This window comes from Kogia breviceps, chromosome 19 (genome assembly GCF_026419965.1).
Source record: "Kogia breviceps isolate mKogBre1 chromosome 19, mKogBre1 haplotype 1, whole genome shotgun sequence".
NCBI classification, from domain to species: Eukaryota; Metazoa; Chordata; class Mammalia; order Artiodactyla; family Physeteridae; genus Kogia; species Kogia breviceps.
Window position 1 is genome coordinate 38,998,275 of NC_081328.1, and position 20,189 is coordinate 39,018,463.

At 48.5% G+C, this 20,189-nt stretch overlaps 1 protein-coding gene across 3 annotated transcripts in view; it reads right to left on the reverse strand.

Annotated features, from left to right (window-relative positions):
- Positions 1-223: 223 nt before the first annotated feature.
- The window catches only part of STAT5B (signal transducer and activator of transcription 5B), a 59,241-nt gene continuing 39,275 nt past the window's right edge, over positions 224-20,189 (reverse strand). For 2 of the 3 annotated variants that reach the window (XM_059048237.2, XM_059048235.2), the window contains exons 5-19: positions 19,650-19,824; positions 15,994-16,124; positions 15,596-15,747; positions 14,972-15,127; positions 14,379-14,558; positions 13,932-14,019; positions 13,732-13,854; positions 12,932-13,024; positions 10,413-10,619; positions 9,386-9,480; positions 9,149-9,279; positions 7,526-7,696; positions 3,750-3,801; positions 3,371-3,478; positions 224-2,860 (exon numbers count right to left, since the gene is read on the reverse strand). In XM_059048237.2, the coding sequence (XP_058904220.1) occupies positions 2,734-2,860; positions 3,371-3,478; positions 3,750-3,801; positions 7,526-7,696; positions 9,149-9,279; positions 9,386-9,480; positions 10,413-10,619; positions 12,932-13,024; positions 13,732-13,854; positions 13,932-14,019; positions 14,379-14,558; positions 14,972-15,127; positions 15,596-15,747; positions 15,994-16,124; positions 19,650-19,824 (1,989 nt within the window). In that variant the 3' untranslated portion in view covers positions 224-2,733. Of the gene's footprint in view, positions 2,861-3,370; positions 3,479-3,749; positions 3,802-4,615; positions 4,701-7,525; positions 7,697-9,148; positions 9,280-9,385; positions 9,481-10,412; positions 10,620-12,931; positions 13,025-13,731; positions 13,855-13,931; positions 14,020-14,378; positions 14,559-14,971; positions 15,128-15,595; positions 15,748-15,993; positions 16,125-19,649; positions 19,825-20,189 lie in introns of all 3 variants that reach the window. The other variant, XR_010838229.1, reaches the window with a different exon arrangement.

The following is a 20,189-nucleotide window of genomic DNA, read 5'->3' on the forward strand; positions in this document are numbered from 1 at the left end:
ATAGGAGATAAAAGACTATCATTCTAATTTTCAAAACCTCATGTGAACAGGAAGGTCAGAAATGCCCCCATTTGCCATCAAAGCTGGTGACACGCACACTCTGAAGCAGCCAATGCCCAACTAGTTCCTCTTTTCAGAGTCACGCTGATGATTTCAAATTTTTCCCTATGAAAGCCACTCTGTCTCACCACCTGATGGAAAAAAATTAAAAGAGGACTCAATATTGTCCATTTAGAGGAAGTATTTATTGTAACATAAAATACACAGTTTTGTGACTGCCCCAAATTGTACACAATACTTTTTTGGTGCCTATATACTAACCTGCCTCAACACTAAAATCTGTATCTGAAATAATTTCACGAAGTTTTATAAAGAAAAATTATAAAAAGTATGTTTCCATTTTAAGTTATATTCACCTTTAGTCTCCCTCCCACCCCCTACGAAGCCCTGCACATACCACACACTGAAACATTTTGATGACATGCATGTGTGTCTGGGAGCGAGCGAGAGGCTGAGGCGGTCAGGACTTGCCGTCACCTCTCCTTGTGGTTTGCAGAACAGGGAGAAGAGAGAAGATACATGCAGATAGCGAGCGCATCTTTCAGTCAAAAATCTCTCCCATCTACAGGCATAGCCTCAGGAGAACGGAGGACAGCTCAGCCACTGGACGTGCGCGGGAACCCCAGGCTCGGGGCAGCCACTCTCTTGGGAACCCGTCCCCCCAACCCCAGTGCTAACTACGCAGTGAGAGCTCTACCCTCGGCACGCCTGCGGCTAGGCCCACTGCTCGGCTGAAAGTGTGTCAATCCCTGCCCCCAGGGCTGCTGGGATAACCAGGGCCGGCACTCAGGGTGCCCGGGTGTCGGGCACGAGAGGTCTCTTTGCGTCCAGGAGCAGCCAGGCTTCCTTTCTACCTTTCCCCAACACTCCCAACCTCAGGGGGGATTTTAACCAAATCTTGAGGGGACGTAAGGGGCTTCGCAGCATCCTGCGTCGGTGCTGGTATCCACGGAGGAGTCAGCCTGCTCCTCAGAGGCAGAGACGGTCTACTGCCCAGCACAGAAAAAGAAATCAGTGTATGAAACCAAGCTAGGGCAAAGAGCAGCTTGTAAAAAGTCCTCTTTCAATAAATAATTTACTACAGAGGAATATTTTCCTTTAACATCAAAACACTGATAAATTCAGAAGTTATTTTTGTAAAAAAAATATGTTTATTTACTCACATGTATAAAAATAATGTTTTTAGGGCCATTCTCTCCTGGGTGTGGTCAGGCCCTTCTTTTGGAGGGGGGCTGCAGGTGACCTTACAGGCCTAACCCCAAAGTTATACCTGCTTCCCCCTCTTCCCACCTGCCTGCCATGGCCCATTCCTTCCTTCTGGTGTAAAGCTACGGAACAAACTTTGGATAAAGTTATGCCGAGGATTTTTGGGTTTGCTTTGCTTTTGCAAAGCAAACTTCTCAGCAAACTCGCTGACTGCATTTCCCCAAATTACCAATGCCGACACCCAGCACCCTGCACCAGGGTGGCAACGCACTGGTCCTGGGTTCAGCCCACATTACTGCCACGCACTCCCCAAGACATTGTGTGCGAACAGTGAAGGGAAGAGAGGTGACCTGCGTCTCAATGGCACAGGACCTGATGCAGGAAGAAAGAATTCTGATGTCAAATTAGGGTGGGAAGGGGAAAAACAAGTCCCAATTTGGAAACAAAAACACCATTCAACCTTTGCAAAAAGCCGTTATCGATAAGCCTTTGGAAAGCCTCGCTTGTGCCTCTACCAGCACAGAGGAAGGACAGGTAGACTGGACAGCCACTCCCGGGTAACAAGGCAACGTTCTCAGCGCCTGCGGGCCGCGCTGGGCAGTCCACTCTGGACACGACACAAAGGACATCAACACTGTAAGCTCTAGTTATGTGACTCTCTTTTCTTTCCTCTACTTCATCAAGCGTGTCTGCACATGCGCACACACATAGGAACTAAGCGGCAACTCCACGGGGGCTGGGAGTCAGCGGGAGAGGCAGAGAACATTTAGACGGGTTACGGGTTATTTAAAAAGCCACTACCCATCGGAAAACCCACATCTTCCCTTGCCCCAGCAATTGTTGTATGTCCCCCCTTCTCCCATTCCTACCGAGGAAAATGGGAACGGGGGGACAGGGAAGGAGGGAGGACTGGTTTTCTCTGTGAAAAGGCAGCTTCTACGTTTCAGAAGAAAAGTGGAGACAATCACGTTTATATATCAATGGCTTGGCAGACACAGTGACAAAGACTCACCGTCTGGTGAGTGGCACCAGACGGTGAGTGGCACCTCACTGCGAGGTGCTTTCACCTCCCTCTGTCCTTCTCTCACTTGAACAGCCACATGTCTAAGTTCAGTCACCCTCAAAACACGTGGCCAAGTTCCAGGGTTCATGGAACTAACTGCCTTTCTGCACAGGGTTAAAACAACCTCAGCCTCTGTTCGTGGCCCCAGTGCTGCAGCTAAACTCCGGACAGCAAGGGGAAGAAACAGCCCAATGTGCAATCTCACACCCACACCCACACCCACACCCACACCCTCGCATTCCCTTCACTGGTGCCACCATGCACAGAAACACTAAAGTCACAACTAGTATTAACACTTCACATTATGAGTATTGTTTCCAAAGAGAAGCGATTCATGGAATTAAAACATCCACAAAAGTAACTCCTCTGGCGAGGATGAAGAAGCTGGAGGTGGCCACGGGGGGTCACGACTGTGCGTGGGGGATCCACTGACTGTCCATAGGTCGGCCTAAGAGCTCCTCCACGCGCCGTGCCACGTCCATCGTGTCGTCCAGATCAAAGTCCCCATCGTTGTCAATGACGGGGTCAGGGCTTGGGAGGGAAAGAGGAGAGGTGACGGGAAGGGAAAGGTTGCCAGAGGCCAGTGAAAAGCAGCAGAGACACCCCCCCCCGCACCCCACCGGGTGAGCGACTCAAGACCGACCGCCTGTACCCTCGGCCCAGGCCTCGTGGGAAAGCAGCACTCTGACCTGAACCCGGGGACAGAGTCCTTTGCTAGCTGGTTGGACAGAGCAACTCGGACTAAAATACCCAGCCTACCTGCCCCTAACACTGGCTGCCCGCACACACCTAAACCCCACCTGGTCCTTATACAGAGCCAGAAAAATCTCCACTTTAAGAGAGGGGAGCAGGTGACGTTTGCCCAACCCCACTCTGAACTACCAACATCTATTGGTTGAATCTCTCCCTCCCACCTGGGCATGTGCCGGAGCCCGGCCTGGCCTGGGTGGTCTCAGACCTAGAGGAGCTCTGGATTCCTCGCCCACCAGCCCTCCGGCTGCCCAGTTCCTCCCCACGGAGCCCCAGGAGAACACAACCTACTTCTGTGGGTACATGTTATAATGAGCCTGGGGGCACACGGCCGGGGAGGGGGCCTGGTCCATGTAGGTGGCGCTGCCCCCGGCAGAGTCCGCAGAGGCGCTCACAAACCTGCGAGAGGAAGCAGAGCACAGCCTCAGCGCGGAGGGGCTCAGGGGCCACCTTCGTGTCTTTGTCACGTGCGGAAGGACAGAGTGCCCGCTGAGCCTGGGGCTCTGGCCGCAGGAGCGGGGGCCCTGGGTACCGACGCCCTGGTCACCAAGCCCAGCTCCCTCCCCAGGAAGGGCGCCGGCGGTGAGGGGTGAGGAGAGCCAGGTGGGGGTGGGGGGGTGAGAGGAAAAGAGAGGCAGCAAGAGACCAGAGCTGGACCCGGGACACTTACTCAGGGACCACTTGCTTGATCTGTGGCTTCACGTATCCGTCCACTGCTTTAGCTGCCGAGGGGGAAGAGTGATGAGAACCAAAGTTCTCAAATGAAATGAAAATGCAGTCTCCCTTAAGAATCCCATCTTCTCTTAGGAGGAGACACAACTGCCTCATTTTATCTTAGGATCCAGTATAAGCACATCTTTTAATCCGTTAGGAAGACCCAGTAGAGGAGAAGCCTCAATACTGACACCGCAAGGTAAGACAGCTTCCAAGTTGGCTTGGATGTGTTAATTAATTCTTCAAACCACAGGAAAGATATACCTCAATACAAATCTAAATCAAACATTAACTGCATACTAACGGTAAAAAGAAAACATATCTTAAAAAGTTTAAAGTCACAGATGCAGAAAGACAGGGGACAAAACGAGGGAAAACAGGAGGAGGTTGCAGCAGGACAAATTCTCATTCAAATCAGGAAGAACGCTGCCAGCACTGGAACTCCCCGAAACAGTCTCGGGAAGAACTGATTTCTTCATCTCTGGAGGTTTTCACGTGGAAGGTGTACCAACACTTACTAGGGGTCATGCGGAAAAATCTAAGCATCAGAGGGAAATTAATTTCACTCGAGGATCCCAGGAGTTACTCTAGTTCTGAGCTTCTACCCTTTTAGGAAAGGGAATGTCACTCTGTCAGGTGTCTGCGTGCTCTTTTCGTGGGGTTTCTGCACTCGGGGGTAATCTGATTGTCATGCCTCCCAGTGGGTGCTGTCTATGCTGTGTGGCTGGTTAAAAAGAATGCTGCTGCTGTGTCTCACTCTCCACAGCATCCCCACTGGGACGTGGCAGGCTAGGGATAACCTAGCAGATAAGCTAGAGTTACCTTTTCAAAAGGCTGATTATGGAAATCCAGCTAAGTAGGTAGTAGGAATGTGATGGTCTGAAGTCGGTGAATGAAGTCTTGTTTCCTGGGTGTGTAAATATGGAAATAAGTATAAGCTTAACTATATCAGACAATGAAGATTCCGCTGAGGTCAGAAGGATGGCTCAGCCCGGGAGAATGAACTGCTCCGTGGGTCACACATTGCTTGTTATCCTGACCTGCTTCTACTGGAGCTTCAAATGTCAGGAGCTGCCTTTTCATAATATCTCATGCTTTTTGTTCTTTATGGTCTACAGAGAATTTTACAGAATGGCAGAAAAGATAAAAAAACAAAGAAATGCTGTAAAAATAGGATTGAAAAATCTAGATTAGTTGTGCTAACAAAAAGGAGCAGTGGTAGGTTTAATCCAAAATACCACATAAGTCTAAAAATATTTTGGCTTATTTCCCCACCTAGAAATATAACCAGGTGGGAAGGCATGATACAAAAAGCAGAATCTATAAAGGAAAAAGGTCAATAGATTGGGCTATATAGAAAACACAAGTCTTTGCACTTCAGCAAAATAAAACCTAAATGTTAAAAGAACACTGACACACTGAGAAAAATCTCTGCTATAATAATAAAAGCTTTATTTACTATATAAAAAAACACTTGCATATCATTAAGAAAAAACGGAACTGCAAAAGAAAAATGAGCAAGGAATAGGAACGTACTTCACAGAAAAAATACAAATGGCCAACAATGTGGAGGTTAAGAAGTACAGGCTAGACTGAGCTCAAACCCTGGCTTGGCCTCTTCCTAGCTGTGATATCTCTGGCAATTTATTTCACTCCTCTGTGCCTCAGCTCCTCAAATGTAACATGGGGATGGTAACAGTGCCTACTTCACAGACCTGTTTTGAGGATTAAATGAGAAACTATTTGAAATGTGCTCAGAAAAGTGTCTGGTATGCAAGTAAGCATTCAACAAATGTTAGCTGCTATTATTATTCTATTTATTGTTATTATTATCTTTATATGAAAAGATGTTTTGACCTTACCTAGAATCAAAGAAATGAAAATAAGAACTAAGATTATCATTTTTATGCCTATCAGACTGGCAAACATGAAACTGCTTAAGAGACACTATCACTGGCAGGAGGAGGATGGAGAAGCAGATACTCAAACAGACGTCTGTGGGAGTGAAAACGAATTCCACTTTCTGGAGGGCAGCTCTGGACAGATGTGTCCAAATGCTTGAAAAGTACATACCCCTTGACACAAATTCTACCTTAGGGATTTGTCCTAAGGAAACAGTAGAACAAGATGCATGTACCAGGTTATCTCAATAGTAACTAAAAAAAAAAAACTGTGACTAACTTAAATTTTAAGTATCTTAAATAACCAACATAGGATCACCCTACAATGGAATTCTATGCAATTGTTAAAACGATGCTGTAAGTTTATATTTACTGACCTGTAACTCTGCCTGTGATATATTTTTAAGTGAAAGAATAATCAGGTCACAGATGACGACGTATGGTATAACCCAAACCCGACACGATCTGGTCCCTCCCACTGCTCTGCCCTCATGTCCCACCATTTCTCCCCTGCTCATCCGGCTCCAGCCTCCCGGGTCCTCGTGAGGTGTTTTTTTTTTTTTAAATAAATGTATTTATTTAATTTATTTATTTTTGGCTGTGTTGGGTCTTCGCTGCTGCGCACGGGCTTCTCTAGTTGCGGCAAGCGGAGGCTACTCTTTGTTGGGTACACGTGCTTTTTTTAAAAATAATTAATTAATTAATTTTTGGCTGAGTTGGGTCTTCGTTGCCGTGCATGGGCTTTCTCTAGTTGTGGTGAGCGGGGGCTACTCTTTGTTGTGGTGTGCAGGCTTCTCATCGCGGTGGCTTCTCTTGTTGCAGAGCACGGGCTCTAGGTGCACGGGCTTCACTAGTTGTGGCACACGGGCTCCATAGTTGTGTCTTGCGGGCTCTAGAGGGCAAGCTCAGTAGTTGTGGCGTACGGGCTTAGTTGCTCCGCGGCATGTGGGATCTTCCCGGACCAGAACTCAAACCTGTGTCCCCTGCATTGGCAGGCGGATTCTTAACCACTGCACCACCAGGGAAGCCTCCTTGTGAGCTTTTCTAAACATGCCAACCTCACTCCCACCTCAGGGTTTCTGCTCTTGTTCTCTCGGCCTAGAATGTTCTCTCTAGATCTATGTGTGGCTTCCTCACTTCATTCAGGGCTACTCTGATGTCACCTCCTCAGGGGAGCCTTCCCTGATCACTCAAGTGAAGTGCTGTGCCGCACCCCCCTACCCCCATCACTTCTCTATCCCTTCACCTTATTTGTTTTCACAGTGTCCATCACTAGATTCATTTATTTGTTTACCTGTTTATTGTCTTCCTTCTGCCATTAGATTGCAACCCCACACAGGAAGTGCTTAATAAGCCTCTGGTGACTGAGTGACAGAATACATATCTAGGTCGACTGGAAGAACATTCACTAAATTGTTTACGTTGATGAGATAAGAAATGTTGTGTGATATCTATTTTATTTTCTATACTTTTCTGGAATTTTACAGTAAATGCATAATACTTTTATTCTCAGAAAACAATAAAACCATCTCTGTTTTGAAAAACAAAATTTTACCTTCCTAATTTTGTTTGATCTAAGCTTGTATTAAAAGCAATTTATTCCCTTCAATTTGATATTTGGGGTTGGCAGCTGATGTGTTTTTTGTATAACTGAAGAAAATAGCCCAGGATTTACATCTGCCCTGGATAAAGCTCAAACAGCAACAACTGAGTGTTAACTGCGTAGATTTTCATGCCAGACAGACACACTGACACACACAGAGACACACACGTACACCTAAAACAAAACCAAAATCACAACGAAACCAAATCAGAATGCGAACATTGTTACCAGTGGCAGGCTCGCAGGGAACTGGGGTGTAATATTTGGAGTACACTTCATCTTTTGGCCGGTCAGGAAACACGTAGATAAGGTAACTCAGGTCTCCCAAGCGGTCAGCCAGGGACCGGATGGAGAAGTCTCTGGTGGTAAAAGGCATCAGGTTCCAAAACATTCTCTCCTCTAGATCAAAAAACAGAATAATCGTAGTCTAAATATGATTTCTGAAGAGGAAATCTTAAAACCCAAATATACTACAAATAAAGCTCTCCATTAAAATTGTCCCAATAAAAATCTCCATTTAAAAATTACGATAGGCTGTAGATTAAGTAGTTTTAAAAAAAATTTATATATTTTAAATTTATTTATTTTTGGTTGCACTGGGTCTTTGTTGCTGCATGCGGGCCTTCTCTAGTTGCGGCAAGCGGGGTCTATTCTTCATTGTGGTGTGCGGGCTTCTCGTTGCAGTGGCTTCTCTTGTTGTGGAGCACGGGCTCTAGGCACGCGGGCTTCAGTAGTTGTGGCTCGTGGGCTCTAGAGCGCAGGCTCAGTAGTTGTGGCGCACGGGCTTAGTTGCTCCGCGGCATGTGGGATATCCCCGGACCAGGGCTCCAACCTGTATCCCCTGCATTGGCAGGTGGATTCTTTTTTTTTTTTTTTTTTGTGGTAGGCAGGCCTCTCACTGTTGTGGCCTCTCCCGTTGCAGAGCACAGGCTCCGGACGTGCAGGTTCAATGGCCATGGCTCACGGGCCCAGCCGCTCCGCGCGCGCATGTGGGATCTTCCCAGACCAGGGCACGAACCCGTGTCCCCTGCATCGGCAGGCGGATTCTCAACCACTGCGCCACCAGGGAAGCCCTGGCAGGTGGATTCTTAACCACTGCATCACCAGGGAAGCCCGATTAAGTAGTTTTTAAAAGTCATGGGTAGATAAGCAGGTAACGCATATACCACTTTCCTAGAGATCTAATGATCTCAGGTAGTTTCCAGTTCAAACAGTATTCTGTCCCTCTCTAGAAGAAACTTCTTGCTGACTCCAGTCCCTAATTCCCTGTACAAAAGTATGTAAAAGAGATAGGAAGTGTGTCCATAGTCAGAGGGTGCATGAGAGTTATTAAAAGCTATTAAAATCTTTAAGTAAACTCTTTAAGTCACAAAAAACTAGCAAGCTCCTCTTGTCTTACCGTGAGGGTCAGAGGAAAGAAATAATATTCTTGGATGGAAATGATCAATGGCAGTATCCTTATGTTAGGATAAAGGAATAATGAAAATAGCGTATTATTTCCACTCTAACGACTCCAAACAATAGAGTAATTCTTTACTGAAATAAGCTCAAGGTTGAGTAATAAGAAGGCAAACATTTCAAAAGGGAAGCAGCTGAGATTTTGGACAGGATACTGCATCACATGTAGCCATATGTCGGGTTGTACATCTGTGTTTCTCAAAATTAGTAATTGTGTTTCCCATAATAAGATTTTACACAAGCTGCAGCTGTGTCATGGTTAAACATTTCTGCTTCCCATAATTAGTACTCGTACCCAGGAATAATAAGTCCTCAATAAATCGTTAAAGTAATTTTGCAACAAAAGCACCTAACCAGAGCTAAGATATGTCTTAAAAAGGGAGGGGCACTCACGAGAATCAAACTTCCAAGCAATGGTGATGCCACCAATTTCAGAGTCACTGAACCTCAGCAGGAAGGTCCCATCAGGCTTGTTAATGAGCAGGTCGTGGGCCTGTTGCTTGTTCACGAAACCCAAGATAGCCCTGGATCACAGAGGCCAAAGGAGCAAAAGTAGAGTGTGATGTTTTCATGCCAGAAAAAAGACCTTGCTGCTACTCTACTGCTGACTTAACAAACACCGATTCTCACCCATCATTCCAATGAGGCTTGAGATGTTTTTTTAACACTTCCATCACACCGTCAAACCACTGCCAGAAAGTGTAATTCCGTCCTGGTAAATTCTCCTGGTCGGAGATACAACAATGAACACAAGGAGGCAAAAGTAACACTTGGGATATTATTGCCTGTATATACTTTAACTGGAAAAATTAAATGGAAAACAACATCTACATTGTCAGAATCATACAAATATACACGCCTACCTGAGTTTGACCAAATGGTCCTACAACCCAAAAACAGAATAGAGGGGAAAAGACGGAAGGAGGGGAAAACACCACAGAGCAATTACCAACACCCGGTGGACCCTGGCTACACATACTTTCCCCCTGTTTCTAGGCTGATTAGTCCTTTGCTGGTTTTGATGTGTGGTCTGTGACCAGCAACAGCACCATCTCCTGGGAGCTTCTGAGAAACCTGTAAATCTGAACGGGATTAGATCACACCGTGAGGCCGCAGAGAGCACTCCATCATACGGGTGTTACCAACAATTATCAGCAAATTGCGGTGATCTGATTCCGGTGGAAGGCAGGAGCCGTACTGCAATGGCAAAGACAGACCACCTAGGCCTCCTGCTTCCCTATCAAACCTCCTCTGACCACCAGTGAACCTGTTAGCCAGCTGGTTAGCACACGACCATTTAAAAGAGTTCCATTCGGAGACTGTGAGATCTCCGAAGTAGGGCACGTGTGGTGAGGGTGGGGGGCGTAAGCAGAGACACGAAAGTTCAGTGTATAATCAGAGATGTGACGGGTGACATCTGAACTACCAGATGCTAGAGGCAAAGTTTCCTTCATCAGCATCCTCTTTTGAGGGCTGAGGGTCCCACGGGAGCCTGACTTTGCATTACACATCAAGGAACATCAGAGAGTCAAGGGGACAGAGCATAATATGGGCATGTCGTATTAGAGACATGAGGAATGAGGGCCGAGGGCAGGGAGGCTCCTGAGGGATCTGGTTTGCAGGGGCCGATCTAACTGCAGAGGGTGGCATCCCTCACCCTGTTGAACTGGGACCAGGACACGGACATGCCGTTGTAGTCCTCAAGGTGGCTGCTACTGCTGTTGAACAGCTTCTGCGCCAGGAACACGAGGTTCTCCTTGGTCAGGCCCCGGTTGCTCTGCACTTCGGCCTTGAATTTCATGTTGAGCGCCTCGCACAGCTGTGGCCACAGGACTTTGTCAGGCACTGCAAACGGCACCCTGCCCTGAAGGGGAGAGAAGTCAGAACCTCAGGAGAAAACAGTTGCATGATTTATTCCCTCAACCTGCAAAAGAAAAACACTGATGGCTGGATGGAGTTACAAACACTTGTCTGGCTGAGCCTGAGGATTAACTCAGACTTCCTTGGGGTATGCAGTTCTTTGAAATTCGGAAGGTTTCATTTTACCACCTTCACACACAACTTAGAAGGTAACCTCGGGCTATCTGTGGTGTCCTGTAAATGAGCTGCTGGACGTACAGTGCAATCCTTCTTTTTTTTTTTTTAATCATTCTCTCACTCCCTTATTTATTTATTTATTTAGAATTTTATTTTTTTTTAATACAGCAGGTTCTTATTAGTTATCTATTTTATACATATTAGTGTATATGTCAATCCCAATTTCCCAATTCATCCCCCCCCACCACTTACCCCCCGTGGTGTCCATATGTTTGTTCTCTACATCTGTGTCTCTATTTCTGCCCAATCCTACTTGCTAACAGCCACGACAACAAAACATGACCAAGGTCTGGCTCTGACACTCAAAGGGAGTCAAAATCTACAAGACTTGGGCTTCCCTGGTGACGCAGTGGTTGAGAGTCCGCCTGCCGATGCAGGGAACACGGGTTCGGGCCCCGGTCCGGGAAGATCCCACATGCCGCGGAGCGGCTGGGCCCGCAAGCCATGGCCGCTGAGCCTGTGCGTCCGGAGCCTGTGCTCCGCAACGGGAGAGGCCACGACAGTGAGAGGCCCGTGTACCACAAAAAAAAAAAAAAAAAAAATCTACGAGACTGGTTCTCTAGGTACAGAGAGAGAATGTGTGCATGTGTCCATAAGTGTGTGCACAAGTGTCATCCTTGCCCTTGACCCCTTCTGCCAAGAACTCTAGCTCAAAGTGAAATAACTTAATATATATACATATATTCATATATATATATATGAATCACTTTGCTGTACACCAGAAACTAACACAGCACTGTAAATCGACTATACTTCAATAAAAAAATTAAAAGTAAATAAACAGCATAAGATGTACACTAGTCATTAACATAACTAAAAATGTTAAAAATGCTTACTTATTTACACAAGATACTTTAGGAATGACAAATGACAGGAGATGCCAGAGTTACATGAGGAGTGAGATCTGTGGATGCACAGGGAGGGAAATAAGAGCAGACGTGGCAATCCTATCCAGGAGGCTTATATTTTTTTAATTTTAATTTTTTTCTTGTGTTTTGATTCTCATTCATTCATTCTTTCCTATATATATATATATATATACACACATACATTTCTATCTATTTATTTGTTTGTTTGTTTAAATGTCTGGTCAGTCAGCGAATCAGTTGTCTTCCTGTTCCAATTGATTGTTCATCCCAAATCCTCTTTTGGATCAGGTCTTCAAGCTCCTTAGGCAGATATGTTTTTAAAGGAGCCTCAAACGCAGGGTGTGTAGCACAAGCATCACAGAATTTCTGCTAAGGATCTCACCCCTACAGCAAAAATATTGTTCTCTAAAGAGGCCTGTTGAAAATGCCAAGTTGTACTCTTCACGTTAGAGAAGGACATACTTTTATGTCCCAAGTAACAAGTATAACCTTTTATCATGCTTTTGTGGACTAATCTCTACTGGAAACATGCCAACACATGGAACTCTGCCTACTGAAATGTTTTGAAAATGATCCAGCGGCACAAGAGTGGTAACCAGATAGCCTCTGGGTGCGTAAATCCACAGAATCATATTTATTTCTTTACACAAAGCATCTCGTTCTTCGTGAGACTTGGGATGAATCACAGACTCTAAAATTTGCAAAGGACATTCAATCTCACCCTCAGTCATGGGAGAGAAGATGACAGGAAGCAACTTCTAAGCTAAGTGACTTCCTGAGAGGTACAACCTCGAAAAGAGACCTGCGAGTCCCAAATTCCATTCATGGTTTCACCCACAATTCAAAATACTTTTTACAGAGTACTGACTATGTGACAAGCATTCTGTGTATCACCTAAACGAATCTTCCAAACAACACTCTGGGGCATTATTCTCCCTGTGTTGCAGACACTTATGGGAAATTTAGACTCAGAGAGGTCAAGTGAATTTCCTGTTGTCACAGAGTGAGGAAATGGTGGAGCTTGAATTGAAACACCGGCCTTTCTTCCAGCCCCTGCTCATTCCACTTTCCGCATACTCTCCACTCTGCCTCCCACTAAGGAAAACAGCATTTTTCTTCTATGCCTTTTGGTGGGCTAAAGAGACTTGAAAGAGATTCCTGACACCAGTATCAAAATCTTGAGACCCACGGGCCCAGGGAATACACTCACAGGCTCTGCAAAAGCGTTGTCCCAGAGAACAGTGGCCGTTGCATTGTTGTCCTGGCTGCCATGAACAATCACCACCACCGGGAGGGACAGGGTCTGAAAGAGACACGGGAGCAGGGCTGAGCTCCTGCAGCCACACGCTCTGCCCTCCTCCCCCTTTTTTTTCTATCACAACACGTTTATTCTCTCTACAAGTTTCAGTAAATACAGAATGCCCCTGAATACAGAATAGGAAGGGCTCCAGGAATAATAAGACTTTGCACATTGGCACAGTCTTAGAAATTTTAGATATTTTTAAAAGAGATATTTCTGTGTGACATTTTGGTATTTAGGTATTTCTTATTTATTTCTTAGATATTTCTGAAGGATGGAGTAAGTTTCTCAAAGCTAGAGACTAAGAGAGAAAAGAGAAGAAGAATGGAGACATTGCTGGGGAAAAAGAGCAAGTAACAAATGTCTAAAATGACTACAACTGTACTCAAATCCATCCTGACTGATGTTTCTCTTGGTTCGCTTCTACCTATATCTCCGGCTATTCCATTTCGTTATTATTTGTTCATGTCTTAAGAGAATCTAAGAGATAGAGTCCTAAGGATGAGGTCTCCTCACTTCTGTTCATCAGTAATCACAAGAAGATATAACTGAAACTAACACAACATTGTAAATCAACTATACTCCAATATAAAATAAAAATTAAATTTAAAAAATTATCACAAGAAGATACTCTGTGATCAAAACAATTCTTTTGGGATATAAAGTACACACACACACACACACACACACACACACACACACACACACACCTTGACTTGAAAAACCAGCTCATTTCCACCAACACTGAACTGTGATTCAAACAGGATTGTAAATTTTTCTTCTGTCACCGACTCCGCTCCACGACGGTCAGACCTCTTAATTCGTTTCAGGGACTGAAAAGGAGAAAAATAGAGGATAAAGCCCTCAAACAGCTAGGAAAACTTCGTTCATCCTCTTTTCCCATCCTCACCATGTTCCTGAAGTGAGCGCTGAGGGTGCCCGTGGCCTGGTGATACTCCATCACACAGCAGTTGTTCAAGATCTCCCCGCTGTAATCACTGCAAATCAGACAGACTCAACTTTAAACCCATACAGGGTCTCAGCACACACAAGGTAGAAAACATATTGGGGGTAGGAGGAAATAAAGAAAGTTGTCAAAACACTTAAGTCATTTAAGGGGAGATGGGGGTTCGGCTGTATAAACTATCTAAGAAATAAATGTACATAAAACACATAAAAAGTTTCCTTTACACATACCCCTACTAAATCATAGTTTCTTCACAGAAGACCCCCCTTACTGCTTCTCTGAGAGCTGGAAGGGGACAGAGAGCTAATGGGGCTCCTACAAAGGAATGGCCAGGCCTAGAAACTTCCTAGAAGGTGGGATCACTTTCCTCCTATTTCGAGGGCAACGTACTTGCGGGTGTTCTCGTTCTTGAGCAGCGACTTGGCCTGCTGCTCACTGATGATGGTGGCCTTCACCTGGGGGGGGTTCATGTGCACGTTCAGCTTCCCACCCACCAGCAGGCGCACGGTGGCTGCGAACTTGGTCTGGGTCTTCAGGACCTGAGGGGGCTGCTTCTCGATGATGAACGTGCTGCGGGGACACAAGTGACCAGGTGACGCCTCAGGGGACAGCGCTCCGGTCCCTCCCTCCGCGTGGGGAGGCCGCCTCGCGCGGGGCACGGCAGGCGAAAGAAGGGCTTGCGGCACGGCCCCGGTCCCGGGGGGGCCACTGCGAGTCGGGGGAGCTGGCAGGAGGGGAGGCAGTGAGATGAACTCGGCAGCTGGAACGGGCTGCAGGGAACAGGCCCAGCCAGTGTCCACGAGAGAAACTGGGCAAGGTCAACAGCAAGAGGCCACAGCGACAGGCGACAGGGGGGGATGGAAAGAGGGTGTGAGGCAGAGCCGGAAGGGTTTCAGCCAGAGCGCCCTGTCTGTAAAGACCCTGCTGCCCGCGACCCAGGCCGACCGGTGGGGCCCTGGGTGTGGCCAAGAGGCAGCAAGCACCTGGTCACCAGGGCTGAGATGATGTCTGTGATGGTGGCGTTGACCTCAGCCAGCATCTCCTCCACGGGGCCGGGGATGGGCAGCTGCTGGCAGAGGTGCTCAGCTCTGCGGATCTGCTGTCGGTTCTGCCAGATGATCTCCGCCAACTTCTCACACCTGCACAGGAGCCCCGAGGCCGAAGGGAAGGACAAAGCCTTCACCGGCTTCCTCCAGGCCAGAAGCCAGAAGGCCCCCAGGCTGGGGAGAAGGCCCACACCCAGCTCCACCCCCAGGAAGGCTCGGCGCCTGAGCCGCCTGGCCTATCCACTGAGCGGAGCACGGCTGCCCTGCCTTCCAGAAACACAAAGAAACACACAGGAGCGACCCTGACTTGGGTCCAACCAGCCTGAGCGTCACCCGGCACACCTGGCCCCACCCCACTCCCTCACCCAGGGACGCCCCTCCCGGGGAAGGTGGCACAGGACGGGGGCACCAAAGTCTGCAGCAAGAACCAGACCACCGGTGAAATAAGACCTGTGCCCCGACAGAGGGAGCCCGCTGCTCACGAAAACGCAGGAGCAGGACAGCAGCCGGTGGCACCGCGCCGAGCCCCTGCCGCCCCGCCCGGCCCCCCACACCCATTACCAGGACTGTAGCACGTCCAGGCTGCCCTCGGGGGGCCCTCCGTTCCCCGCCAGCTGCTGCCGCCGCTTCCACTGGATCAGCTCGTCATCCAGAATGATGGTCTGCTGCTTCCGCAGCAGCTGCAGGGTCTTCTGGTGCTTCTCGGCCAGATCCTGAGGGGCGGGCGGTGGGGGAGCGGCCCTTCTGGGCTCTCAGAACAGCCCCGCAGGGCCTCCCCTCACCCCTTGCCGACCCGCTCTGCCCTGCGTGCCCACACAGCGGGGAAGGCTCTGGCCTCCTGCTCTGCTGGGTCCCGCTCTCCTCCTGGCTCTCTCCCTCTCTCAGCTCCCCGGGACGGCTCGGCTCGGCTTGGGGTGTCACCTCCACGCCCGCGAGGGGAGGGACGCACAGCCACTCACCACGCGGTACTGCTGCAGCGTCTGGGCCTCGCGCTGCAGCCAGGCCTCCAGGGACACCTGCTTCTGCTGGAGGGCCGCCTCCCGGCTCAGACGCTCCTGGGGGTTCAGCTGCGCCAGCTGGGAAAACTGAGCTGGAGGAGGGGACAGGACACCCATGACCATGATCTCCTCGGATCTAGCAGGGAGCCCGGCAGAACCGCACTCACCTGTTCTGGAGGGGACACAGCTGACAAGTGGCCAGTCAGGGCTCCACAGCCATGGCACCCAAAGATGAGTGGGCTCCGTCCCCTGGCCCCCCGATTCTGAGCTCCCCTTGGGGAGTGGGGAGACGGAAGCTTGGGGTACAGCTGAGGAGGAGCCAGCCCATGGCCTCCCCGCCCACCCAGCCCTCCTCTCCCCACACGGGGTCCGGCTTAGAGCCACCCTGCCTGGTCTGAAGTGTGTCCTCGCCGTTTAAAAGGTGGGTGAACTCGGGCAAATCACCTCACTCTCCTAGGCCTCAGCCTCCCCAGGCGTAAAACGGGAGAATCACGGCACCTGCCTCAGCGGCTGCTGTGACGTTAAATAAACAGTGATACAGAAAGTGCTCAGGAAGCTGTGCGTGGCACCACCAGCTCCAGGTGAGTCAGTCCTCATGGTCAGTGGGTTACAGGACGGGACTCAAGGCTGCTGGAGCAGCTCTCGGCCCCAACCTCAGAGGACAAAGCCTCATCGGGAAGGCCCTGCTCCGCGGGGCTGAGCGCAGCCGCCTCTCCTCGGGGAAGGGGGCGGTTTCTCCACGTGCTGCAGGGGCCTGACATGTTTGTCCAGGTTGGGTCACTGTGAGCTCAGCAGACCGACCGGAAGAGGGAGAGAGACAGAGTGTCCAGGGCCGCTGGGGACACGAAAGCAGCAAGATTCTCTCAAGAGAGGGAGGCAGCTTCTCCCCACACCAGCTGTCAGGCATCTCATCGATGGCAGGAATAAGGGAACGAGGCCTCACTGACGTCCTTCTCAAAAACTCTGTTATAGAATACTTAAGACCTAGGCAAGTACTGATAGAAAGGATGATACAAGGCACACCTGTGTATCAAGAAGCCAGCTTAAGAAAGTAAACATTTCCACAGTTAAGCACCTGTACACCCTCCCCTGCCGGCATCCCCATCCCTCCCTCCACAGGCAATCGCCATCCTAGATGCTGGCGTTCCTACCCCCACCAACAGGCTTTTGGAACGTCCCACGGTCCTTACTGGGTCCTTACTGGGGCTGAGTCAAGAAGATGAGAGCGTCAGTCAGCAGGTCTTGGTCAAGTTCCTGGCAGGCCTCTCAGGGCCATGTCACACTGACCGAGGCCCTGCCCTATGGACGCACAAAAGCAACTAAGGACACACTCAAGCAACCCTGGACAGCCAGGAAAGCCCAGAACTAGAAGAGAACTGAGAAATATGGCTCTGACGTGACTGCGGGGGACTGAGCAGGTAAGGAACATAGCAGAATAATCTGGGGAGCCACCTCGGAGTCCTGCCACCCACAGGGAGGTGGTGGGGAGCCCAACACCAGGCCCAGCCTCCTTATGCAAGTGACCCACTTAGGTCTCTCCTGGCCAATTGGAGAAGCTTCTGGGAAGGACGCCAGGAGACTTGAGGCAACTGTCTGCTCCACTGGAGGGAGCTGAGACTTCCCTTGCACACACAGATCAGTAGTCTGTGCTTCTGATGGGGGCACTTGATAAATGAGACTGAACTGACATTGCACGATGGGGACAGACCCAAACCAGAATCGAAACCCAACCTCACAAATAGGAAACAGAAAACCCCAGAATAGGATCATCAGTACTGTCAACCAGTCAACGGTCTTGGGTAGAAATAATAGCCTGAAATGTCCTGCTCCCTAATCTAGCAGGAGGGCCTTCCCTTCTTTCAGGGCAGTCTGGGATGGATTCAGAAGGGAGGAAGACCTCCACCATTTACTCAACACCTGCTATGATTCAGGCTGTGCTAATCTCAGGGTACAGAGATAAAAGACATAGTTCCTTCTCAACAAATTTATATTCTACTGGGGAGGACAGAGTTAATAAATAGTATTAATACAGTTCTAAAACGGAGCCCACAGGTGTGGTAGTAGAGGAGCACCTGATATGTGTATGCATGTGTATTTTCATGGCTCGTTGGTTGAGCTAAAGCTTCTCTGAGATTTTGAACTGGGCATGCAACCAGGGAGAGGAAACTACAGGTACACCTCATTTTACTGTGCTGCAATATATTGCACTTCACAGATACTGCATTTTTAAAAAATAAGTTGAAGGCTTTTAGCAACCCTGTGTTGAGCAAGTGTTTTGGTTGCCATTTTTCCAACAGCATTTGCTTGTTTCTTGTCTCTGTGTCACATTTTCGTAATCCTCACAATATTTCAAACTTTTTCATTATTGCTATATTTGTGATGTTGATCTTTGATATTACTACTACAGCTTGCTGAAGGCTCAGATGGTTAGCATTTATTAGCAGTAAAATATTTTTAAATAATTTTTTTTAGACATAATGCTATTGCACACTCAAAAGACTACAGTATAGATAAACATAACTTTTATATGCACTGGGAAACCAAAAAGTTCATGTGACTTGCTTTACTGCAATATTCACTTTATTTTAGTGGTATGGAATCAAACCCTTGGCATCTCCAAAGCATGCCTGTATTAAAGTCACCCTGGTGGTGCAGTGGTTGAGAATCTGCCTGCCAATGCAGGGGACACGGGTTCGAGCCCTGGTCTGGGAGGGTCCCACAGGCCGCAGAGCAACTGGCCCCATGAGCCACAACTACTGAGCCTGCGCGTCTGGAGCCTGTGCTCCACAACAAGAGAGGCCGTGAGAGTGAGAGGCCCACGCGCCGCGATGAAGAGTGGTCCCCACTTGCCACAACTAGAGAAAGCCCTCGCACAGAAACGAAGACCCAACACAGCCATAAATAAATAAATAAATAAATTTAAATCATATGGGCTTCTAAGAAGACCTTCTGCTTTTAAAACAAAAACCATGACCTTTGATGGTCTACTTTTAAAGTCACCTTGCCAAATTCTATAAGGTCAATAGGGGGCGCTCGTGGGGCTCCACACACTCCAGACTGAATGCTGTAATTCTCTGCACCCAAGTGCCAGCAGGATTTATTTACCCCAGGCAGGGGAGCCCTGGTCTATAAGGGCTAGCTGAGATGCACTAGTTGCTCTGCCCCAGGACAGCCTCTCTGAATAACCACACAGAACAACATTAAAAGGCTGTAAAACACAGCCCTAGCGGCCCTAATACCCTCCCTGCTTACAAAGTTTAACATTTCAATAAAGCATCACTTAGAAAATGTCTGCCACATAAAGTACTGGCTGATACTGTTTCCTTAGTCTGTGTGCTCCTTCCCACGAGAGGAAATGTCTTCCTTCACAGCCCAGGAGCTCCTTGGATATGGGTAGCCAGAGTGAGACCCCAAGCTCTCCAAGGGCCAGCGCCTGTCTTCTTCCCTTCCAAAGCCTCAGCCTCCTGCACTGCCTTCAATGCCAATGATTCTCTGCTACTCCAGAGAGAGGTAAATGCTTCTAAATGGAGAACTGGTTCTCTTCCAACCCGACCAGCTTCTTTCTAGGCCTCACTCCCGTCCCCCAGACACACGCTGCCCTCCTACACCAGCCTCACCCTGGATCCTCAGGCTCTCTTGATACTGGATGATGAAGTACTCTTGAGTCTGCTGCAGCTTCTTCAGCTCATTCTCTGTGTCTTGCGTGACCAGTCGCAGCTCCTCAAATGTCTGGTTGATCTGAAGGTGTTTCTGGGACATGGCATCGGCGAGACTTCCAGCCGGAGAATTACCCTGGAGACAGATCGGGGAGAAAGTGTGGGCAGCAGTGAGCTGGGTAGGAGGATGAGAGAAAGCCTTAGGCCACAGTCCCAAGGAAAGGGCGATGCTCACATTATAACTGGGCTGAGATGCCCAAAGCTAAACTTTCAGTCAGAGAATTGCAAGTGTTATTTGTGAGAGTTGGGGTAGAGTGGGAAAAGAGGAGCAATAGGAGACCTGGTAGACGATGGCATCTTCATAAAGTATTGCAGAAAGCTTCTGACCTCCACCAGAGTATCCCACCCAGGGTCCATCTGGGTTCTCTCTGGACAGACTAGAACTCAACATGTCCCAGGAGTTACCTGGGTTTTCCTACTGATAATGATGACCCCTCATTT